Here is a 25,505-nt window from a genome sequence, read left to right as displayed (position 1 = left end):
CCACCGCCCTGCACACCAGACCCGAAAGCTCATTCCTGGGGTGGCAGGGGCTCCGGGGCCAGGCTTCTGGGCCCTCGGGCCACAGGGTGCTACACACAGCCCGAGGCCCATGTGCTCCCAACTGAACTGACCAGACTGTCTTTTCCCTAAACCTCCAACGAGGCCCGAACCAAGCACAAAAGTGACAGCGCCACAAAAACCAAAAAGACTCAAAAATGCTTGAGGGACCCAATCTCTTCTTTTTTTTTCTTTTTTTTTTTTTTAGACGGAGTCTCGCTTTATCACTCAGGCTGGAGTGCAGTGGCGTGATCCAGGCTCACTGCGACCTCCACCTCCTGCGTTCAAGCGATTGTCTTGCCTCAGCCTCCGCAGTAACTGGGACTACAGGTGCCCGCCACCATGCCCAGCTAATTTTTTTGTATTTTTAGTAGAGATGGGGTTTCACCATGTTAGCCAGGATGGTCTCGATCTCCTGACCTCAGGATCCATCCACCTGGGCCTCCCAAAGTGCTGAGATTACAGGCATGAGCCACTGCACCCGGCCCTCTCCTCATCTTTAGGCCTCTACAATTCCAAAGGGGTTCTGAGCCTCCTCCAGGAAGAAAGGGTGGAGAGGAGGTGATAGAGTGGGGCACTGTGCCCCCAAAGTGCACTTCTACCTAGACGCAGGATGGGAGATGCCTCATCCTGGCCCCATGAGCTGTGACCCCACTGTGCTTTCACCTCCCTCAGCAACTATATACAGGACCACAGGACATTTCTCTTTCTCTTCCTGCATTTGTTTTTTAATAATAGAGACATTTTTAAAGAGCTGGAATTATCCTTTTAAAAAAAAACAAAAAACAAACAAAAAACAGTGAAGGCCTGTGAACGTTCCCAGCACAGCTTAAGGTCTAGCAAAGAAAGCCGAGGGGACACACACTGGCTGCCTCTTCTCAATTCGAGCCCCGCAGGATCTGAGCCCCTTCCCCTCTCCATAGGCGTGATGGTTGATACTGAGCGTCAGCTGGATCGGATTGAAGGATGCGAGGTGTGGTCCCTGGGTGTGTCTGAGAGGGTGTTGCCAAAGGAGATTAACATTTGAGTCAGTGGACTGGGAAAGGCAGACCCACCCTTAATCTAGGTGGGCACCATCTAATCGGCTGCCAGCACAGCCAGAATAAAAAGCAGGCAGAAGAACATGAAAAGACTAGACTGGCTTAGCCTCCCAGCCTCCATCTTTCTCCCATGCTGGATATTTCCTGCCCTCAAACATCAAACTCTAAGTTCTTCAGCTTTGGGACTCAGACTGGCTTCCCTGTTCCTCGGCTTACAGAAGGGCTATTGTGGGACTTGTGATTGTGTGAGTTAATACCTTTAGTAAACTCCCCTTTGTATATATCTATCCTATTAGTTCTGTCCCTCTAGAGAATCTTAATACAACAGATAAGCAGCAATGGCATCCTAGCTCGTCCCCATAACTTTGAGGTTACAGAGCCCTATGGCCGAGCTGGCCCAGCCCTCGTTCTATAGAACTCAGGGGGTGGCACTCCCACCCCAAGGGCCCCAAAAAGACAGACATCAGCTCCAGGCTGGCAGGCTGGAGAGGCAGGTGGGAAACTTGTGTTTGGTTTCCATTTTTCCTTTTAAGAGCTGTTCTCCTCTCCCTGCTCACTGGAGAACATGGTATTTGGGGGTCAAGAGGTTTCTCTTTTGAAATGCTTCCCAAAGCACCGAGCCTGGCCAGGTTGAGGGCCGGGGTATCCTGGTCCTGAGGGTTGAAACATTGCCATCCCTCACTGAGATGACGATGAGGTCTCAGGCTCTAATGGGGGAAGGCAGAGTAATTGCCTCTCTCTTTGGGAATAGCCACTGAAAACCAACACTAATAAAACTACCCCACATCAAGGGCTGTCCCCTGGCCAAGCAGGGCACTCACCTGTGATCTCACCCAATCCTCACAGCAGCTTCTGCCTGGGGAGAGCCTTTCATACTCCCATTTCTCAGATGAGGAGCAGAGAGGAAGGGGCAGGCCACAGGCCACCAGCCAGGACTGAGCCCCAGCTGCCTGACTCTAAGGAAGTCTGCTAAACCAGTGGTTTCCAGGAGGAAATAACACATATGGAAGGACATCCACAGAGCTGAGCCATTCTCTTCCAACCAGCTAATGACGCTGTGCTGGCCGCCTCTCCTCCCTCCCTTTTACCCTCAACCACTCTTGCACCAGCCCCTGACAGTTTCAGCCAGTGTTACATCCCAGGCCCCTCCCGCTCCCCTAGCTGGTCACCCAGCCTTCCACCCCACTCCTCCTAGCACCACCCAGCCACTCTCAGCTCTGAGAAACAAGCCCGTTATACGGAAAGGCGGCAGAGGGCTGTGAACTTTCCCTAGGATTCCAGAACTATGGGGGCATTAAGACCCACCCAGTTTCCTACTCCCCCCAGATGACCATGTATACTCTCTGGAAGCTTCCTGGGGCAGCCCTAACATGTCTCCGTCTCCCCACTTGCCCTAGGGTTACTTACCGAACCGGCCCATCATCATCCTGCAAACAAGAACACAGAGAGAGCCATGAGATGGGTCACTCAGAACGCAGTTTCACAACCAGCACATGGAAGATGAGGGACAGAGCCAGCCAGAAAGCTGGGCCCTCGCTGCCCAGGTAAAGGCCTACTGATAAGAATGCAAGTCACATTGTGCTACGTTCCAGCCCACTCTAATGATAAATGAGAGGTGCTTGTGTGGATTATTAACGTTTGTACAAAATCAGCAGCAAATCACCATCTCTATTTGCACATTAACCACTCTGTTAATGTTGTTTGGAGGGGAGGTACTTAAATCAGATAGTGGTTAATACGAAGATTTCAGCAGACAACAAGTCTTCCAGCAGCCATGGAATGCTCAAAACACAGGCTGGGCCAGGGACAGTGGCTCACGCCTGTAACCCCAGCACTTTGGGAGACAGAAGTGGGTCGATCACTTGAGGTCAAGAGTTCGAGACCAGCCTGGCCAAAATGGCGAAACCCCATCTCTGCTAAAAATGCAAAAATTAGCCGGGCGTGGTGGCAGGCAGCTGTAATCCCAGCTACTTGGGAGGCTGAGTCAGGAGAATCACTTGAACCCAGGAGGTAGAGGTTGCAGTGAGCAGAGATTGCACAAGCGCACTCCAGCCTGGGGCAACAAGAGTGAAACTCTGTCTCAAAAAACAAACAAACAAAACAACAACAAAAAAATGCAAGACTGGAGACCAGCCTGGCCAAAGTGGCAAAACCTCCTCTAAGAAAAATACAAATAAATTAGCTGGGTGTCATGGCATGCGCTGTAGTCCCAGCTATTCGGGTGGTAAGGTGAGAGGATTGCTAGAGCCTGGGATGTCAAGGCTGCACTGAGCTGGCATCGCACCACTGCACTCCAGCCTGGGCAATGGAGCAAGACCCTGTCTCAAATAAACAAACAAACAAACACACAAGGTTGCAGGTTACTTATGTTTCCAGGAGTAAACACAATGTACTTGCAGGACTTTTGGAACTAAAGGATCCTGGGGAACCACAAGGCCGGGCCCTGATCTCAGGCAGGCGGCAGTGGAAGCAATGAGGGAGACGGGAGTGGTGAGCAGCTTCTCCTCAAAGATTCCCAGTGAGTGAGTGCACAGAGCCTTTCCATGCACTGCCTTCCTGAGAGGCAAGAAAGTCTTTATTTTGTCCCCAAATCCCTCTAGGCTCAAGTCCTTTCGCTCCATCTTATTTAATAAGCACTTACTTAAGCACCTACTATGTGCAGGCTGTGCAGATACAGTAATTAATATCCCTTGGAGATAAACACTATGTGGCCCTGCCCTCAAGATGCCTGGGAGTGAGAGACCTGGTAAGCCAATATTTCAATGTTGGTCACATGTGTCCAGAGGCAACGGGAACTAACAGGAAGTCAAGCACTCCTGCTTGGCAGACAGGAGGGCTTCCTGGAAGGGGTGACCTCATAACCACCTCTTGAAAGAGAAAGGGGAACACTGAGACTGGATGGGAGGTGGCAATGCTGCCTTAGGAAACTGAAAGTGGATCTTTGGGCTGCTGGTTTTCAGCAGACATTCGATGATTCAAATGTTCCGTCAGAGCCTCTGCAGCCATGGGGAGGGGAAGGAACAGGAGACCAGGATGGGATAACCAGCCCTGAGGAGAACCCACCTGGGGCATCAGCTGGGAGAGGTGACTCAGCCTCTCCTCTATCCCGGCCCTGGCTGGCAGAGGGATGCTGACTCAGGCTAGAAAATCCCAACTTCCTTCCTCACTGCTCAGTGCTGTCTGGTATCTGATTGAGGTGGCTTCCACTGGAATCTCCCCTGCCCTGACTTTGGGGTGCTCCCCTCCTCCTGGAAATTCCCTTAGGGCCCTAAGGCACTTCCCACAAGCCCCTGTGTTGGACTGTGCATGCCTGTGGATGCATCCTTTCTCATCAGTAGGATGGGTCACCCTGGAGGAGAGAAACTACACTCAGCCCACCTCTCAGTGTTTCTGTTGACCCAGCAGGGAGGCTGGCATGCAGTGGGCCCTCGGTGCCACTTACCACTGGTGAATAGCTGAGGCCATTCTCCCACCCACTTGCTCATTCTCTGTCTCTGGACCATTCTAGTTTTATGGCAGGGGCCTCAGCTCCTCCGTGCTATCCTCATATGGGACCCCCTCACCTAGAGGGGGACTCCTATCACAGCATGCCCACCAGCCAACAATGTGCATAGGCCATTCCTGCACAAGGAGGCAGAGTCTGTTTCCTGCAGCTTGATCCATGATGACCCGTGACTCACTTCGACTCACAGAATTGAGGATATAGGTATGGATGTCCAAGACAAGGCCTCAAGGGGCCTGCAGCTGCATTCTCACTCTCTCAGGACTCTGAGGGCACCCTGGGAAGATGCCCAGCTCTGTGAGGAGGGACCCAGGGGAGGCCAACACCAACCACCAGAGGTAGGGGGAGCCCATCTTGCCTCTCCAGCCCCCAACCAGCCTTCAGGTGTCTGCATCATATCAGCAACCCCAGGCGAGACTAGCTGAACAACCACCCAGCTGAGCCCAGCCTACATTGCTGACCCACAGAATTGTGAGCAGCAAATGAAACAGATGTTGTTTTAAGCCACTCCGCTTTGGGGGTGACTTGTTACACAACAATAAACAACTAAGACACCAGCCCAATCCCAGTTCCTCATGAGCAGCCCTTCTCCTACTGCTGAATAGGCAGAGCTGCTGCCAAAGGCCTACTGTGCTGGGCACAGAACCACATTCTCATCCTCCCCTCCTCCAGCTCTCCCTGTTCCCTTCACGGGCCTGGGGCAGACTTGGAGGCCTCTTCATGGGCCTCTGCACATGCGTCAGCCTGCACTCCACTGTCCTATCATCTTCCCTGACAGCTTGCAAGCCACGAGTGGTTTCCTGTGTCAGTTACGATTTTTGAAATACCATCCATGAATTCACAACACAGTAATTAATCACTCTGTGAACTTAGCTGATGGATTAGCTGAGACAATCAATTTTTAAATGTTCTCTTTCATCTGAAACAGGTTTAGTCAAGAGGCACAAATGTAGTGAATTCTAAAGATTCTTAGCAGATTATCACAAGGAGTCCTTAAAACCACACACCACAGATACTGTTTGATTTGCTATTTTCAATAGATTTGAAGACTTTTAGACTTCTGAACACCTGCCCTCTGGCTTTCTCTAGGAGATAAGAGATGGCTTAGTAGTGTCTGTCAAAGGAAAGTTTTGGTTTAAACATGCAACTCTTGCCTCTGACGGTGCTAATGTAGATGGATAAATGAACCGAGACAATGGGTCTCTCTAATCATCCTGAACTCTCTCTGCCTGCCCCACCTTGCAATGTTCTTAAAGCTCACCTTTTAAGATAAGGAATGAAAAAATTCAAAGGCTGTGGAAGGTAACTCAGTTCTAATGTTAAAAACTCTGAAGAAAGTGTGCAGAGGGAGGAGAGTGGGGTGGGAACCAGCATGAGAATCACATGCTACAGTGAAGGGGCGTGGAGCGGAAGCAGCCCCACGTGTGCCGGCGTCCCTGGCTGAAGTGGCAGCCTGGGGCCCCGCTCACTCGGGGCAGCAGGGCCTGGAAGGGCAAGGCAGGGGTCCACTTACTCTGTGGTTGTGGTCAGCTCCTCCGAGATGTGGCTGGAATGCAGCAGGCCTTCCCGCTTCTGAAAACCCCAAAATAAACACACAAAATCAGGCAGTGGAGAGATGAGGAAGGACGCACTGACAGGGCAGATGAAGCTGTGGGGTCAGAGATCATCTTAGAAAAGAGCAACAGGAGGAGGGGTGATATTGAACATGCATGCCAGGCCTGGGTGAGTGCACAGCAGGGGACCCTGCGCAGGGTGCCTTTCAGAGGCCACAACCTGTCCCCATCCTCCTCCCACCCTCTGGTCTCCATGTGGCCCTGAGGGTTGGCATTTGTGTGGGTCTCAGGAGAAACACCCCAGGTCAGGTTTCCCCAAAGGGATCCTCTATGCTTTGCAGCCAGGAGAGGTGAGGCATGCAACTGGAAGGAACATAATTAACAGGGAACGTCCCCTGCAATCATGTGTGTACACAGGACTGAAGAGGGTGCCCCAAAGTTTGTATCTACCACAAATTTCAGAACGTGATCTCATTTGGAAATAAGGGTCTTTGCAGATACTGGCTCATACGAGGTCATCATGGATTATGGTGAGTCCCATCTTAATCCAATATGGCTCACATTCTTATTAGAAGAGGAAATAGACACAGAAACAGACAGAGCAAAGAAGCCGTATGATGACAGAGGCAGAGACTAAAGAGAAATGTGGCCACAAGCCAAGGACACCAAGGACTGATGGCCACCACCAGAAGCTGGAGGAGGCAGGAAGACTCCTCCCCTGGAGGAGGAGATGTGAAGGAGGACATCCTACCCTGACAACGTCTTGATTTCAGACTTCTGGCCTCCATAATTGCGAGAGAATAAATGTCTGCTGTTTTAAGCCACCTGGTTTGTGGTACTTTGTTACGGCTGCCCTAGGAAACTGATACAGCATATGTCACACTTTTCCCAGAGCGTGGCAGGTATCAAAAAGCAATGATGGCCGGAGCAGTGGCTCACGGCTGTAATCCCAGCACTTTGGGAGGCCGAGGCAGGCAGATCACAAGGTCAAGAGATCGAGACCATCTTGGCCAACATGCTGAAACCCCGTTTCTACTAAAAATACAAAAATTAGCTGGGCGTGGTGGCACGCGCCTGTAATCCCAGCTACTTGGGAGACTGAGGCAGGAGAATCGCTTGAACCCAGGAGGCGGAGGTTGCAGTGAGCCGAGATTGTGCCACTGCATCCAGCTTGGGTGACAGAGCGAGACTCTGTCTCAAAAAAAAAAAAAAAGAAGTGATGGTGGTGAGGGAGGCATGGCAGTGGTGACAGTAGGGGTGGCAGCCCACCTGTCACAGGAGCTCCAGGTGGAGTCTGGGTGGCTGATCCAACCACCACTGAACCCCTCAAGGGACCGGGAACTCACTTCCCACTGGGCCAGCCCACAGGGGACACCATCAAGATCTGAGCTTCCATCCCTTTCCTGAGTTTGACCCCCAGGGAATACTCAGGGTTGGTGATTGTTATTGAACAACAGTGTGGGTGATGCTTATCCCGATTCTCAGGAGTGCCTGCCAAGGAAGGTCCAGAGACATTGTGTTCACCTAGTCACGGACCAAACATGCCTGAGGCACCCACCGGGTGCTGGGCCCAGGTCTAGGATTGGAGACGTGAAGCTGGATGTTTTACAGGTTTGTAGTAAAATCTCGGTTTTATGGGGGAAACACTGCAGCTCAGCAAAAGCAAGTGATCAGCCTAAAGCCACGCGGCCAGGCAGTAAATAAGGCCCTTCCCTTTCTTCCTTCCAGCCTGGAAATGCCACATCCCTTACACCAACCACTCCATCTGGGGTTAGATAAGGGATCCACTGAGTAAGCTCAGAGGCCAGGGGGCTGCAGAGAAGAAAGAAGGCGGCTCTAAGGTCTGGGGAGTAATGGTGCCCAGTTCGCAGGACCCCCTGCTCCCATTTCATTCTGCTTTGGTCATGGTCCAAACAACACTTCTCTAACCCGTTATGGCAGGAAGCACCAGCAAGTGCTTGCCTGGTTCAAACTTTCTGCAAACCCCAAAGATTATCTTGGACTCAAGTGCAAGCCTGAAAGGAAATACTCTGGTTTCTCAGCCTGCACAGGGCTCCTGGGGCCCCGAGCTGACGTAGGTGGGCTTGGGAACCATATCCCCATGTGTCCTAGGGAAGCCTTTTCAGGCCGGCTGCCTGCGAACCAGTGGCCAAGACAAGGGGCCATAGGAATGGCCCCCCAGGTCCCAAGTCACCACCACCAGCCACAAACATCCTCCTTAGGAAGGAAACATGGAGACATGGCAGGTGGCCCTCGCCTGATGCCAGAGAGGAGCATTCCCGTCCAGTCAAGACTGAGCTCCCAGGGTAACAGAGGGGTCAGAATGCGTTCAGAAAACACAGTGGCAGCCAGGTCCTCCCGGACCACAGAGACCACGGGACCGAGAAGTTTAAAAACCAGAGGAAAGTGGAGCCGGATGTCTCAAGTAAAATAAACACGGAGGTATCCAAGGTTCCAAGCGTGACCTTAATTCTGGCAGCAGTGGTCGCCCCCGCAGACCCCAGGCATGTGTTCCTCCTTTAGTGGCTCAGCAGCCTATGCCGAGTGCTTAGAGGATAGAAGGCGCTCAGTGCACGTTTACTGAGGGAAACTGCATACATGAACCCTAAGCAGCGACTGTCCACTTAAATGTAAGGGAAACAAAGCCAGGCATGGCTGCTCCCACCTATAATCATAGCACTTTGGGAGGCTGAGATGGGAGGATCACTTGAGCCCAGGACTTCGAGACCAGCCTGGGCAACATAGTGAGTCCCCGTCTCTACAAAAATTTAAAATTAGCCAGGCATGGTGGCATGTGCCTGTAGTCCTAGCTACGTGAGAGGCTGAGGTGGGAGGACTGCTTAAACCCAAGAGGCTGAGGCTGCAGTGAACCGTGACTGCACCACGGTACTCCAGCCTGGGTGACAGAGTGAAACCCTTTCTCAAAACATAAAATAAAATAAAAAATAAATGCAAGGGAAACAGCAAGAGAAAGGTAACTCTACTTCACCCTCTGTAAGAAGGACCTGGGTTCTGGTTCCATTTCTCCAAGTGAATCAAGAGAAATGAACCCAAAAAAAGAGATGACGGGGCATGATGAATAATCCACGGCGAATGCAAAGCGGCTTTAATTTGGGTGTCTGTTTCATCCCGCGGGGCCAACCTCCTCCAATGAGTAATAAGCACATTCAAGGGGATTGAATTCCAACCAGTTGGCTTTGGAGAGAAATGAATGTTCTTTTCAAAAATGTGGAAAATTAAACCTCAACACCCTCCTGCCTCTGCTTCTGCCTCTCATCAAATCAATGCCATTGTTCCCGTTCCAATCATTTATCTCGGAGCCAGGGTGAGACACACATTTTGTCAAAAGGGAAAAATAGAAGGTAGCCTCCTGGGGGGAAAAAAGGAGGGGGAGGGCAGGAAAACTGCAGGAGGAAGAAGACGTTGCCTCTCTGGCGGAGTTACGGGCAGGCCGACCGCTCGGTTATACTCACCCGCACGACCACCACCTGCACCGTTACATGCTCAGGAAGGCGGATGGGGGCCCGGAAGTGCATGGCCAGAGAGACCAGCAGGTGGAGGATGGCCACCAGGTTCTTCCCATGAATTGCTGCGGGAGGGAGGAGGAAAGGAGACACTTTAGATCAGGTGACACAGGAACCCGAGCCCACGTGCAGAAAGCAACAGAGACACAGCATCTAAATGAGACCCCAGCAAGGCTAGGATGGAGCAAAGTGTGGACAAGTAAAGAGAGCTGATGAGCAACCTGGTGAAGTCATTTCTGGTTTCAATGTCTCCTCTCTTGTTGGCCTAAGATGACTTGTGCAGACACTTTTAGAAGCACAATGGTTTTAAAAGCAATAAATTGGGCAGTGATGAGGGGAAGGAACAGGATAGTAAAATTAGCACAGAAGGGAAAAGATCACAGAAAGCAGGTCACGGCCACTTAGCCATCACAAGGATGTGTGTTATGATCTCTGGCACTAAAAAAGGGCTCCCTCTACACAACGAACCATCCCAACAAGGGTAGGCTGCCAAGGGCGAAGGCTGCTCTGGGGACATTAGCCATTCGCCCCTGCCTTGCCTGAGTCTGTCCTCTCTCCTCCTCAGCATGCAGACTCAGGTTTGGTCATCATCACCATTTCTCCTCCGCAGGGTTTTACAGTTTACAAGGCACCCGATTCCCCACCCACGGACCTAGCAACCCACAAGACAGCCTGGGTCTGCCCAAGGTCTCGATGCCAAGAAACCAGGTGCAGGGCCAGGCTCCAGGGTCTCCTGCCCACCGCTGAGAGCCCAGCTCACCAAAACACAGAGACCTCTGGCCCTGCACAGAGAGCCCTGAAGCCACACCCTGACGGCCTTGCTTCAAGGGGAAGGAGGTGGGCAAGGAGTGGGCAGCACCGAGGAGAACTTTCTCCTGGTTTAGTCTTTCACCTTCTGGGTTCATGTCTTGGCTGAAAATACCATGATGTCACATCTCCTAATGCCAGGGTCACAGGCAAACAGCCCACTAGGGTTGCTGCCACTGGTATTTGGGGTTGAGTCCCAACAAGAACCCCCCAAGGCTGCTTCTCTCTCGAAGTCCCTCTGAGCCACCCATCCACAAACATTGCCTCTCTCCTCTGCAGCGTGGGGAGGATGGAGAACCGTGGCCTGACCAGGTACCTTTTCTAGGAGCTCCCTAACCCTTCTCCTGTTCTTCTCCCCTGCAATGCTCTCCCTCTTACGGCGCAGGGAGATGAACCCAATTCTAAGATGCAAGGCCAGATGGGATGATGATGAATGCGGATGACAAATGTGGATGACGAATGTCGAGAGGACGGGCTCCCTCCAGACACTCCCTCCCCCCACGGCGTGGAACTCACAGTCCACGCTCCACCGGAGCGCCCAGCCGCGGGGCCGCAGCAGGTCATGTACTGCTTCCAACACCGTCTGCAGCTTCTGTTTCTGCCCTATTTCGGACTGTGTCACCTCAGCCACATTCAGCTTGCATCCTGCCAGTTTTTCTGCAATGAGAAGCACAAGAGGAGAGGGTCAGAAAAAGCTGGAAGGGCCAGGCATGGTGGCTCATGCCTGTAATCCCAGCACATTGAGAGGCCGAGGTGGGTGAATCACTTCAGGCCAGGAGTTTGAGACCAGCCTGGCCAATATGGTGAAATTCCGTCTCTACTAAAAATACAAAAATTAGCCAGGCATGGTGGTACATGCCTGTAATCCCAGCTACTCAGGAGGCTGAGGCAGAAGAAGTGCTTGAGCCCGGGAGGTGGAGGTTGCAGTGAGCCAAGATCACATCATTGCACCCAAGCCTGGGCAACCTGAGTGAGACCCTGCCTCAGAAAGAGAGAGAGAGAGAGAGAAAGGGAGCAAGGAGAGAGAGAGGAAGGAAGAAAGGAAGGTAGGAAGGAAGGAAGGGAGGGAGGGAGGGAGGGAGGGAGGGAGGGAGGGAGGGAGGGGAGAGAGAAAGAGAGAGAGGAAGGAAGGAAGGAAGGAAGGAAGGAAGGAAGGAAGGAAGGAAGGAAGGAAGGAAGGAAGGGAGGGAGGGAGGGAGGGAGGGAGGGAGGGAGGGAGGGAGGGAGGGAGGGAGGAAGGAGAGAAAGTGAAGAAAGAGAAGAAAAAGAAGAGAACAAAGAGAAGAGGGAAGGAAGGAAGGAAGGAAGGAAGGAAGGAAGGAAGGAAGGAAGGAAGGAAGGAAGGAAAAGTGAAAAGAGAGAGATGCTGAAGGAACTCAGAACCACCAGGACTGACCCTGGCCTCAAGGAGGTCCCCGAAGTGGGGCAAGTTACCACGTGGCCAAGGGGGCATCTTGAGATGTTGAACCATGGAACTCTGAGCTTTCAGGTCACTAATCTTCCTTAGAGAATGACTCCAGATTGAAAAGGAAAGAAGAGTTAAGGATAAAACTGTGGGTGTTACACTAGGGAACATTCTATGCATACAAAATGGAAAAAACATAATTCAAGATGCAATTGAGAGGCAAAGAGTTTACCTGGGAAGAACAAGAGAGGGGGTCAAAAGGTGAGAAGACCGTCCGTGTGGGTCCCAGAAGGGAGAGGACTGATAAAGATAATTTTTTAAAAGGTCTTAGAAGCTGCTTCTGCCTCCCCACACACCTGAGGCTCCCATTCTTGTTTCTCTAACATTCTGACACCACAACAGGAAGTTAGATTAGATATTCACAGAACTGGCGATGATTTTATTACCGAGAATGAACAGGAAGCAATCTGGAGGAGCGCAGACAAGAACTGTCACTTTTCATCAAGATTCAATTACTGAGGCTGAGCTCCAGCCGAGCCTGCACCTCCTCCAATTTCCCTTTTGTTAGCAGTAGGTACTGGCAGGTGCCGGCCACCAGCACCCCACCCCATGCCTGCTGCATGGCAGGAAGGACCCCCAGTTTCCCTGCTAGTCTTCGATTCTAAGACTCCAGTGTTTACCGACAGATCCCCTCTGCAAAACAACAAAAGCGACGTCACAGAGCATCGTGAGATGGTTCACTGGGAGGGTGACTGCAAGCAGCACAGAGCCTTCAATACACAGCTGCTGTTGGTGACGCATGCATTGACGGGCGATCATGAAAGCAATCAAGTCCAGGCTGGTCACAAATGGGGTTTCTGTTTTGCAAGTGATTCCCAGCACAAAGTTCTGTTGAAAGCATTTTAGCCAGAGGCCCCTATGTCTTCAGTGTTATCTCCCCAGCAGCCTCCCCTCCCTCAATTAGAAAACAAACCGCTTTGGTATCCCTTTCAGGATAATAAAATTCTAGAGCAAGGCCTGCTGGGCTCGGAAAACCCCTTCAATCCTTCGTTTGTTGGCTCACAGATAGGGACTGAACACCTACTATGGGACAGGCACTATCCTAGGTGCTGGATATGGCACAGATAACAGAGGTTCCTAGTGGGGAGACAGACACTCGTAAATAACATCAGATTGAGCGGCAGTGACTGCAAGAGAAAAAACAAAGCAGCCCAACAAAACGCATCCTGCAGGGGAGTGGAAATGATTCCCGCTTATTCATCTTATTTCCCTCCATCTGGATCTAACAGTTCCTCGCTGAGTCATCCACAGCTGTCTGTCTGAATTTGCGCCCTGGAAGTAGAGAGCAAGTAGGTCCCACAGGTGTTCAACAACCACAGACAGGGCAGAGCAGGGCAGCTTGGAGAAGGAAGGAGAGAGAGGATTATACGGAACTGGGTGGTCCGAGAGCCTCACCCACCAGGGAGAAGGGGAGCCTGACGCGCCCCCGTTGCACCTGCCACCATCCAGCCCCGCAGACTGAACATGGCCACGTCACCCAGGGTGGAGGAAGAGGAGTCGGCAGAGGAGCGGAGGACACTGGATTCATTTGCCTGGGCTGCTGCAACAAAGCATGCCACAGACCATGCAGCTTAAACAACGGAGATTTATGTCACAGCTCTGGAGGCCAGAAGTCCAAGATCAAGGCACCGGTAGCGTAGACCCATCTAAGGCCCCTCTCTCGGCTTGTAGACAGCTGCCGTCTTCTTCCTGTGTCCTCACTCGGTCTCCCTCTGTGCACGTCTGTGTCCCAATCTCCTCTTTTTATAGGAACCCTAGACATATTGGATTAGGGCCCACCCACTCGTATAGCCTCATTTTACCTTCATCACTTTTTTTTTTTTTTGAGATGGAGTTTCACTCTCGTCACCCAGATTGGAGTGCAATGGCACCATCTCAGCACACTGCAACCTCTGCCTCCCAGGTTCAAGCGATTCTCCTGCCTCAGCCTCCCGAGTAGCTGGGATTACAGGTGTATGCCACCACGCCCAGGTAATTTTCGTATTTTTAGTAGAGGCGGGGTTTTGCCATGTTGATCAGGCTGGTCTCAAATTACTGACCTCAAGTGATCCACCCACCTCAGCCTCCCAAAGTGCTGGGATTACAGGTGTGAGCCACCATGCCTATCCTATTACCTCTATAAATACAGTCACGTTCCAAGGTTCAACCTGCAGGTCTGGCTGGTAGCAGGGACAGTGGGGGCCTGCCAGGCTACCCATCTCTCCTAGTGGGCGAAGCTCTCATTCCTTGCAATGTGCCTGTATTTAAAGAGGCAATTAAGGTAAAATGAGGTCACATGGGTGGGCCCCGCATGTAGGACTTGAACATAGGAATTTGGCGGTGGAAACAGCAGGCAACAGAGACCAAAGAGACTGGCCATGCCCGGGTGCTGCCTTAGGCTGGGTCTTGGGTGACTCCTGTGCAGCAGAGAATATGACGCATGATCACCTGCATCATCAGACATCACTGTGCCCACTGGCGGGGGCTGCAGGAGCAGCTCAGGGCTCCATCGTGGCCAGGACTCCTATCTTCCTAGCACAGAAAGAGAGAAAGTTGGGAAGGATTCTCCCATGTAGCAGGTGACCCAGAGTGATGGCCACATGTTGGGTTGAGAACACACGTGAGGAAGAACCTCACCTTCACAAGGAGAGGGCGTGCCCATGAGTGAGCAGCAGGATGACAGTCAGGAGCTCCTGCAGCACGGGCACCTCACTCTGACCATATGCAGTCTACTTTGAGGGCCGCACTGCAAACACAGGGGAGCTACACCCCCAGAAACCTGGCATGTGGCAGAGTACCCAGGAGTTGCTTTCAGAATCTTCTCTCAAGAAGAAGGACTCAGCTGGGTGTAGTGGCTCATGCCTGTGATCCCTACACTTTGGGAGGCCAAGGTGGGAGGATTGTTTGAACCCAGTTCAAGACTAGCCTGGGCAATATAGCAAAACCTTAGCTCTACAGACAATACAAAAATTATCTGGGCATGGTGGTATGCATCTGTGGTCCCATCTACCTGGGGAAGCTGAGGTGGGAAGATCATCCAAGCCTAGGGGGTCAAGGCTGCAGTGAGCTGTGATCACGCCACTGCACTCCAGCCTGGGCAACAGAGTGAGACACTATCTCAAGAGAAAAAAAAAAAAAAAAAGAAGAGGGACTCCTCTAGGGTCCTGCTGGTTCACTCTGGGTAATTTCTACATGGCCAAACTAGAGGTCTGTTCTTTCCTCCTCTCACTCCCTCTCACCTCCTAGAAACACCTCCTTTACCCCTCCCAAATGTAACACTCCTCTGGCTCCCCCTCCCTTGTGACTGACCCCTGTCAGACTCCTTTGCCAGAACTTCCTCTTCCTGACCACTAATGGCTGACAGCCCAGGCCCAGTCCTCAGACCTCTTCTCTACTCCAGATGCACAGAAGTTGGCTTTGACCTTGGCATTTAGCTAAAATCTCCTATTTGATTTGGGCTTCTGCCCTTGGAAAGCCAAAGAGCTGAATGCCTACATCTGTGTCATTCCTGGCATCCTGGAGCTCAAGGATCAGGTGATCACATCAGTAGTATCACATCAAGAGTATATCACATCAATAGTATATTATGTCTTTTCAGTGTAACAACATTCACAAAACCAGACAAGACATTCTGATGCTCTGTTACTATCTGAATATTGTCGTCCATTGTTCTTTTTTCAATAAAAAAAAGTGCTATTAATATGTCAAACCACTTGACACTCAGATTTTAGAATTGCCTTCTCAAGTGCCTATGCCATTATTCAAACAAGATGGAACAGCAGCTACTCCACAAGAAAAAGGCTGCTTGAGCCAAAGGAAGCCTCATGTTATACTTTATGGATAACACAACCGAGGTAGCAGGACTCATGGACAATTACAGCAACTCCAGAGTAAGTGCTGCCATTTGCCAGCGCTAACTGAAGAGGGAACCAAAAGGATGTGTCTTGAGAGGGGAGGATGCGGCTTTAAAGATGCCCCTGTAATTCTACTCCATAGAAGGCACTGGCATGGTTTACAGGCAACCATGGCTGAGATGCAGATGCAAATTCAGAGCCTGTCCTGAGATTCTGAGGCCAGTTCCATAGCCAGGCTGCCAGACACAAGGCTTGCGGACATACTGTTTCAACTCATTGGGTGGGAGAAGCCACAGGTGCAGGCAAAAGAATCAGAAATAAAAAATGAAAGTGAACACAACATTGAAGTTTGCTTCTGAAAATATTAGAAAGTATCTGCTTCAGGCAGGGAGCAAAGTACCAATTGGAGGTACTGCTTCAACAGAGGGCCAACACCAGCAACAGCCAAATCTTCACATCCAAGATCTCCAGGACGGCCCACGGGGAGACCCTTCCACCAGGATGGGGCTTGTCTGTGGGAGTGACCCTCCAGGATGGCCCACGGGGTGACCCTTCCACCAGGATGGGGCTTGTCTGTGCAGTCCATCAAAGCAGGGAGGTTGAGCAGAAAAACAAAACCCCAGACAGAGGATCTGCTGACCCCACTAATGCTGGGGATGACATGGGTGGAATCTCTTGCTGACCTTGAAGAGGTATGCTATCCCACGTACAAGGGGACACTGAGTTCTTGAGGTCACTGTCATAGGCATTTGGGGACCCTGAAAACATATCAGAGCTCTATGAGAACCGAAAGACTGTTCAGCAAATAGCTGATCCCTTCCGGAGTTTGTGGATGGCACTGAGGACCAAAAATCCAAACAATACTCATTTATCTGTCCCCGTTTCATTTCCCACAAGAGGATCCCACAATCTTTATAGGTAATGAAACTGCAGGAATTTTTTTCATTGACTTAATCAACAAATGTTTATCATGTGCCAGTCACCCAGGGGACTTGGGGTGGATGGGGTACCCAGCAGGGAGTCAGACACTCCTTATTTCTGCTCTTGGCATTTATTTATCTGTTTAAAAAATAACAGCAATAACAACTCCCGCTTATTGATGACAGACCTGTGCCAGGCACTGTGCCAGGGGCTCCACACATGTAATTTCAGCAGGCAGCTCGGATGGTTTCCAATGGACAGACATGAAAAGGAGCTACTATGGCCAGGCACAGTGGCTCATGCCTGTAAACCCCACACTTTGGGAGGCCGAGGTGAGTGGATTGCCTGAGCCCAGGAGTTCAAGACCAGCCTGGGCAACATGGCAAAGCCTTTTACCTACAAAAAATACAAAAAATTAGTCAGGCATGGTGGCATGCACCTGTACTCCCAGCTACTCAGGAGGCTAAGGTGGAAGAATCACCTGAGCCCGGGAAGTGGATGCTGCAGTGAGCCGTGATTGTACCACCGCACTCCAGGTCAGCCGATGGAGTGAGACCCTGTCTCAAAAAGGAAAGGAGCTGCAGCAACCACGGCCTCACTCCCTTCCTCTCTCTCCCTCTCAAAATTATGCATCTCAAAGGCACAGTTCTCTGCCCCTGAACCCTTCCTGATCAGGATGTTACCCCCACCACTGTGCTAAAACGGCTCCCATCTGGGCCACCAATGACCCATCAGGTGCCAAATCTAATGGTCAGTACATTTGAGTGATGCAGAGAAATTGGAGTGTTGCAGGAGCAAGGGAGCCATTTTTTAATGGAAATATTACATCAGGTCTGCACACTGAACAGTCCAGGGAAGACAGAAAGTGGCTACAGGAAAGATCAACCAAGGCACAACAGACCTGGGAAGCCCAGAGGTGAGAGGTGAAGCCTCTGCGAATTTGATAATTCCTTCCTCTACAGTGGTCAGCTCAAGGAAGCAACCCATTACACTTGAGGTCAACAATTCTAGTTTCTTCAACATCTGAACGAGGATATTCCCACAATATTATTGGTGAAAGAAAAACACTAGAAATGACAAAAATGCCCCACATAGAAGACTGGGTGAGTAAACTGAGGAACATCCACACAGTGGGGTACAATGCAGCCGTAAAGAAAAAGAAAGGTAGTCTCCACGTGGAAGGCTTCCTAGAACATATCACTAAGTGAAACAAGCAAGGTGTGTAAAACAATGTATAAAATACACCACCTTTTATGCATGGAACAAAAGGGAAATGAGTAGTTGTGTGTATGGACATTTTTGTAAAGAAACATAAGAAGGATAAAATCAGAATCCACTGAAAATTGTTACCTGGGAGTGTACAGGTGGAAGAGAAAGCAGTGAGATCTCTCTCTCTCTCTCTGTCTCTCTCTCTTGAGACAGGGTCTCACACTGTTGCCTAGGCTGGAATGCAGTGGTACAATCATGGCTCACTGCAGCTTCAACTTCCCAGGCTCAAGTGATCCTCCTGCCTCAGCCTCCTGAGCAGTTGGGAATACAGGTGCACATCACCACGTCTGGTAATTTGTAGAGACGAGGTCCCACTATGTTGCCCAGGCTTGTCTCAAACTCTTGGGCTCAAGTGATCCTCCTGGCTCAGCCCCTCAAGGTGCTGGGATGATAGGCTGAGCCACCACACCTGGCTAGGACCTTTCAAGGTATGTCATTTTCATACTTTTGACTTGTGAAGCATGTAAATGCTTTACATTTTTTAAAGTAATATTAAATAAAATTAAGTGTAAACATATGCCAGGCACCGTGAGAACCCACTATGAGTCTGAGAATTCCTCTCATTCATCATCTGCGAACTCTGCTCTTCCGTTCTTTGCCTACAAACTCCTGCTTGTTCTCCTGCGTGAGCTGCAAGGCTGCCCCGCCCCCAGGCCACGGTCCTCTCCTCAGAACCTGCGGCATCTCCGAAGGCCCTCATCACAACCAATCTGAACAGTAACTGTAACTATTCGAAAATATTTGTCTTTTCAGACAGACTGTAAGTTCCTGAGGACAGGGACCATGTCTGTTTCAAAGATCAAAGTCCTGGCACCCAGCACTCGGGACTCATCGAACATCTGATGAATCAATAACCGCTTTGTTGGGCCATCAATCCATCTGTCAGCCAGTCCCGGGAAGATCACTAACCTGCCCTCGCCCAGCAAATGCGACACTAGAGCCTGTCCCTGGTGAGGGAACGTGAGCTATCACGTATCTGGTGACACATTCACTCACAGAATATCGCTGGGGACCCGCTTCCCTCCCGCTGCCTCCCATCCTGAGCTGAAGGAGCTCAAGCTGAAAGCGGGTGGCAGGGACGCAAAGTGGGTCTGAGCCCCAACAGAACGGGAGCCGCACCTGCTGCTGCCCCATGGCTGGTTGTTCTGTAGAAATGGCGAGGAGAGAGAGGACCCTGAAGCCACAGCCCAGGGCCTGAGGGCACCACCTGGGAAGGGCACACTGCAGCTTCAAGTGTCCTCCTAGGACCTGTGGACCATTTCACTACTCAGAGAATCCTGGCCCAGCCCAGGGCTGCTACAGGGAGATGGGGGTGGGACAGAGTTGTCCCTGCCGTGGACTCACCCAAGAGCTTCTGCAGCACCTGGCCGTCGTACAGGTCTTCCTCCAGCTGCTTCACAATGATCCTCTCCTCCACCAGCACGTCGTTAATCCAGTCGAGGAGGACCTGCAGGAGACGCAGGCGTTACGGCCTCACTCCGCCAGTGCCACGGGGATGAGGCAGTGACCAGGGAAAGTGCAGACACACAGACTGCACAGATCTGCAGCCACCAACAGGACCAGAGCAAGCTCAGGGACAGAGGGTGCACAGCTCTGCAGCCACAAGGACCAAAGCAAGCTCAGGGACAGAGGGTGCCCAGCTCTGGGACCACCACCAGGACCAGAGCAAGCTCAGGGACAGAGGGTGCATAGCTCTGTAGCCACAAGGACCAAAGCAAGCACAGGGACAGAGGGTGCACAGCTCTGCAGCCACCACCAGGACCAGAGCAAGCTCAGGGACAGAGGGTGCCCAGCACTGCAGCTGCCAGAACCAGAGCAAGTGGAGGGACAGAGGCTGCACAGCTCTGGGGCCACCAGGACCAGAGCAAACGCAGAGACAGAGGCTGCACAGCTCTGGGGCCACCACCAAGTCGAGTTAGCACAAGGACAGAGGCTATACAACTCTGCAGCCACTAGGACCAGAGCATCTGGTGTTCACCTTGGTATGGGTGGGGGGCCGAATGATTCAGTATTGGTAATACTGCACTCTCCTCACCCCAAGACAGTCAAGGTGACCTACAAGATGTCCATTCCGGCCGGGCGCGGTGGCTCAAGCCTGTAATCCCAGCACTTTGGGAGGCCGAGGCGGGTGGATCACGAGGTCAGGAGATCGAGACTATCCTGGCTAACATGGTGAAACCCCGTCTCTACTAAAAATACAAAAAACTAGCCGGGCGTGGTGGTGGGCGCCTGTAGTCTCAGCTACTTGGGAGGCTGAGGCGGGAGAATGGCGTGAACCCGGGAGGCGGAGCTTGCAATGAGCCGAGATCACACCATTGCACTCCAGCCTGGGAGACACAGCGAGACTCCGTCTCAAAAAAAAAAATAAATAAATAAAATAAAATAAAATAAAATAAAGATGTCCATTCCTCCCTGGTCACCCTAAGCCTCAACCCACCCTAACCCAGGACAGCAAAGGGGATTTATGCATCATTACTGACAAGCTTGGTGTGCCCACCCTCAGCTGCATTTTGTATACACCCTTATTGAGACAGAATTCTCACTCCACACAATTCATCCTTTAAAAGTGTGTGATTCGATGGCTTTTAGGATATTCACAAAATTGTGCAACCATCACCATGATCCATTTTAGAACATTTTCAACCCTCCAAAGAAACCAATGCCCATTAGCAGCCACTCTCCCTGTCTCCCTCCCACACACCCCCTCATAGCCATGAATCTACTTCCCCTCCCCATGGATTTGGCTTTCTGGACATTTCATATAAACAGGAGCAGATGATGTGCACCCTTTTGCGTCTGGCTTCTATCACTGAGCGTGTTTTCGAGGTTCATCCATGTTACAGCATGTTTCCATTCTTCTTTCGTGCCTATGCTGAATCATATTCCATCTCATGGGGGACCACATTTTGTTTCTCCATCCCTTGGTTGATGGTTATTTCAGTTATCACCCCTTTTTTTTAGGTACCGTGAATGGTGCTGACATGAATGTTCAGGTACAAATCACTTTGTGGACGTGAGTTTCATTTTTCCAGGCCAGCCTTCCTCTTAAGCCTTTATGCAACAGATTTTCTATTCAGTTCACTGGGTGATACGCTTTAGAAGAAGATTGCTTCCATTGTGAAAGTACCTAGGGAAAGTCAGGACTCCCGCCGAACACAATTCCACCTGGCCAATCCTGCTTCCGACATGTCTATTCCACAAAATAAAACGGACTCGATCCATGGCACGGAGTGCATGATTTTCCTGTGCAAGGGAAACTAACGCAATGATCTAATTGGTCCCAGTAACCTCTCGGAAATGGGAGTTTATGGCCCCTCTCAGAGATGAACAAAAGGACACAAGTCCAGAATACACCGTCCCCTGTCACTCAGAAACAGCTGCAACCTGCGACACTGGCCACAAGGCAAATTTCTGTGAAGCACACTCTATTTTCCCAGTAACACAAAAATACCAAACCTGACACACAAGCCCACAAGGAACAGAGGTAAAAATAAATTAAAGGGCGGTTTGCAGGGAGAGGTGCACAGCCCTGTGGCATTCTGGTCTTGTCAACGCCACCTCTGAAGGTCAGGGGCACAGCACCAGACACCCTGTTTCCACCCTGGGCCATCTCTGTGAGGCGGCTGGCAGGGCAAGGGAGAGCACTGGCCTGGGAGTCCCAGAGATGCACCTGAACCCCCTCAGTTCCCAAGGAGCTGCCTCCCCCGACCCCCCATGGCCCACAGACCCCCACACTCACTGGCTTCCTGCCCTCCTCTTTCACTCTCTGCAGCCTCCCTTGGGGGATCCTCCCTGACTCCCCCAACCCTCACATGGCGCGTTCCTGAGGGCCCTGAACAGTTCCCCTTCTCCCTCCCCACTCTCTTCTGAGGCTGGTTTATGCCCTCCTGCAACTTCCAGCGCTGTCCCTAACCCAGGACCCCCTAAGCACAGGGCCCACCTCCCCATGCTCCTCCCACGGGAGGGTGGGGGGTTCCATGAGTGTCTCTAACAGGACTCGCCACACCCCAGGCGTACTCCTTTCCAGGGAAGGAAGGCAGGAAAGCAGGAAGGCAGGAAGGCAGGCAGGCAGGACACCTGAGGAAAGAGCACTGGAGGCAGAGGGGACAGCCAGGAGGAGCCCTGCCAGTGAGCTGAGCATGGGGGACTAACAGTGACAGGAATGGGGGGAGGGGGACAGGGCCGACCCTGGACTCTCCCCCAGGCTGTGAGGGGAGGGGGCCGTGAAACTGCTCGGGTCAGGGCATTCGCCCCAGACCAAGAGACCTGGAGTGCCACCCAGGGTGGCTCTTGAAGACTGACCCAGCCACTGACCCCAAGCCAACTCCCCCAGCCACAGAACCCAGGCCCCTGCGTCTACGCCCCACCCCCCGGGAACTTGCTCTGGCCATTTAGTGAGATTTTATGGGTTTGTTTTGTTGTTTGTTTGTTTTCAAAGTGTGTCATCTAACTTTGACAGGGAACACTAAGTTTACAGACACACGGAGCAGCAATCCTAACTACGCTTTTTGGTCTTCGAAGCCCTCCTCCGCCTGCTTCCACTCTCTCGCCACCCTGATTTCCACCATGGGTTCCCCATGATCCTCCCAGCTCCCCGGCTGACCTCCTTCCCACCTGCAGCCTCCCAGGCCACAGACCTCTTCCCTCCACCAACCACTCGGCCCTTGACAGCCAGGTAAGGCCAGCGACAGTGCCTCTTCCACCTCCTCAGACCCCCCAGCAAACCCTAAGCCCGAGAGATGCCGCAAATACTAGATAAGTGACTACTCGTCATATTCTGCGTGTCTTTTATAATTTTTGGCTAATGGCTTTAAAATGGGTTTGCCTGGTGCAGAGGCTCACACCTGCAATCCTAGCACTTTGGGAAGCTGAAGCGGGAGGATTGTTTGAGCCCAGGAGTTTGAGACTACCCTGCGCAACAAAGTGAGACTCCGTCTTTACAAAAAAAAAAAAATATTTAAATTAGCCAGGTGTGGCAGTGCACACCTGTTGTCCCAGCTACTTGGGGGTCTGAGGCAGAAGGATTGCTTGAGCCTGGGAGGAAGCTGCAGTGAGCTGTGATGGGGACGCTGCACTCCAGCCCGGGTGACAGAGCAAGACCCTGTCTCAAAAAAAAAAGAAGGTTTTACAGGCAGAATTTTAAAACACCCCCTAAAATCCTGACTCACTGGTGCACACGCCTGTGTAAATACAGCATGGCATAAATACGTAGGGTCTGCATTAAGACCCAGCTCCACCAGCGTTTTAGCTGTGTGACCTTGAGTCACACAGCTAAACCTCTCTGGACCTCAGAGTCTTCATTCAGAAAGGAAAATAAGTCAACCCCTAGCCCTGTGCACACTGTATGACCCAGTAACTCCAGCTCTAATTTCTCCCAAGGTACTAAGCCAAATGTGGCCCCAGACACTTACGAGCTCTGGAATGATTCCACATTTGTATAAGAAAAATGAAAAACACAGAGAAGTCTGAAGAGACACATATGAAAAAAAAAAAAACAGCCCTGCCTTCTGGTGGATTTTTCTGTCTTCCAGGTTTTCAGCAGCATATATTACTTTGGCAGTTCAAAAAGATAATAAGTATCATTTTTACAAATTAATCACTCTCCAGATGGCTTCTCAAGAACTTGACAAGTAGGTCTTAAATGCATATAGAGGCCGGGCGCCGTGGCTCATGCCTGTAATCCCAGCACTTTGGGATGCCGAGGCTGGTGGATCACTTGAGGTCTGGAGATTGAGACCAGCCTGGCCCACAAGGTGAAACCCCGTCTCTACTAAAAATACAAAAATCAGCCGGGCATGGTGGTGTGTGCCTGTAATTCCAGCTACTCTAGAGGCCAAGGCAGGAGAATCGCTGGAACCTGGGAGGCAGAGGTTGCAGTGAGTTGAGATTGCACCACTGCACTCCAGCCTGGGCAACAGAGCAAGACTCCATCTAAAAATAATAATGATGATGATAATAATAATAATAATGATAAAATGCACATGTAAATTCAAGGGACTCCGGGATTGCCAAAACAATCTGTAAAAGATGAACAAAACTGGAGGACCCCACTCCACCGTTTCAAACCTGACTACGAAGCTCCAGTCATCAAAACTGTGGGACTGACATTGAGGTAGACACAGACCCATGGAACAGAAAGAGGCGTCCAAGATAAATCTCACATCACAGTCAACTGATATTAACAAGGATACCAGGACAATTCAGTGGGGAGAAGATAGTCCTGTTTCCTGCCTCAGCCTTCTTCGGAGCATGTAGGCCACGTGATCTCATTTTCACTCATCAGGTCTGTCTTCCCAGCTGGCCTGGCAGTTCCTCCCAGGCGGGGCCTGTGTTTTGTTCAATGTCATATTCCCCGTGGCTAAAGCAGGCACAGACCCACAGAAGGGGCTCAAACCGCAGAACCACCTATGGACTTCCTAGAAAGGTCTCCTAGGCATGCAGACATTTGGTTCCAGAGGCTGCCGTGCTCAGAGCTCAGTCTTGTTAGGAAATATACAAGAGACAATGTTGCTGCTATATAGAAAACAAAAAAGAAAAAAAAAATCGCATCTGGATCTCGAACCCGGTCCAAGATCAAACCTAAAAATAACAAACAAAAAGATTAAAATCAAATTCCACGCAGCAGGCCACGGCAGTCTGCTCTGGGAAGCAAAAACCATTCACAGCCCAGTTCCACCGCCACCCCGAGGAGGTACAACTTATTCCTGGATACCACAGCTCATGCTGCCGCTGTACTTCCCAGGCCAACCATCTTAATCCGCTGTGTCACAAAAGACTTTTTAAAGATAGCGCTAGTCATTATTTTTAGGGACGCACTCACTTGCCAACCCCGAATCCTGCGGGCAGATGTCTAGGATGTGCATTAATTGTGCTCGTGCACACCACTCCATCACGCACGTCTTACGAGATTTTGCTTTAACCAGAATTAAAAAAAAAAAAAATACTTTTCCTTTAGATCCTTCTGAATTATAATCAGAATCTGCAGCCTGTCTCCCCCAGAGCTATGACAGTTACGTTTTAATTACTTCCAAAAAGAGTCGGACGAGGGCTGATTGCAACAGGCAGGGGGAGACGCGGCCTAGTGGGGCCCAGGGGGCACGGGAGGGCACCTCTGTGTGGCTCCAACAGCACTAATTTCTGCCCAGAGGATGGTTTTCATGCAGCTGATTTTCTTCACAGAGACAAAGGGAGGAAGAAAACAGAACTTAAAGACCAGGAAGGGTCTTGTCCAATCAACCGGGGAATGAGATGTGAAATCTGCTCTTGGGGGGAGACGTACCCCCAGATGAGATGTAGTCAGCCTGCTTTCAACCAGTCTGCTTAAGGAGTTCTGTGTGGTTTTTTCCTGACACCCAACGTGTCATTCCAACAGCAACTCTCTGCTTATCTGATACCAACAGGGTGTCCTACGATTCAATCTGATTCTAACACCAACTACCTGGAGTTGACCCCACAGGCTAAGAGCTCAGTCCCACCAAACGGACTTCATTTCAGACACCAGCTGCAGATGCGGCTACCAGGCTCCTCTTCCCGC

The 25,505-nt window shown here is 51.1% G+C and overlaps 1 protein-coding gene across 6 annotated transcripts in view; it reads right to left on the bottom strand.

The window, feature by feature from the left end:
- LOC105464308 (parvin beta) overlaps positions 1-25,505 on the bottom strand; it is a 138,927-nt gene that overhangs the window by 28,541 nt on the left and 84,881 nt on the right. For all 6 annotated transcript variants that reach the window (XR_976769.3, XM_011712087.3, XM_071080724.1 and 3 more), the window contains exons 4-8: positions 19,316-19,418; positions 11,000-11,140; positions 9,626-9,741; positions 6,113-6,171; positions 2,505-2,524 (exon numbers count right to left, since the gene is read on the bottom strand). Coding sequence is in view for 5 of the 6 variants with exons in the window: in XM_011712087.3 (XP_011710389.1) it covers positions 2,505-2,524; positions 6,113-6,171; positions 9,626-9,741; positions 11,000-11,140; positions 19,316-19,418 (439 nt within the window). In the remaining variant the exon portion in view is untranslated. The remainder of the gene's footprint in view (positions 1-2,504; positions 2,525-6,112; positions 6,172-9,625; positions 9,742-10,999; positions 11,141-19,315; positions 19,419-25,505) is intronic.

This window comes from Macaca nemestrina, chromosome 15 (genome assembly GCF_043159975.1).
Source record: "Macaca nemestrina isolate mMacNem1 chromosome 15, mMacNem.hap1, whole genome shotgun sequence".
In the NCBI taxonomy this organism is placed as follows: Eukaryota; Metazoa; Chordata; class Mammalia; order Primates; family Cercopithecidae; genus Macaca; species Macaca nemestrina.
Note: the sequence above shows the minus strand (reverse complement) of the source record. Positions and strands in the feature narration are given on the sequence as shown.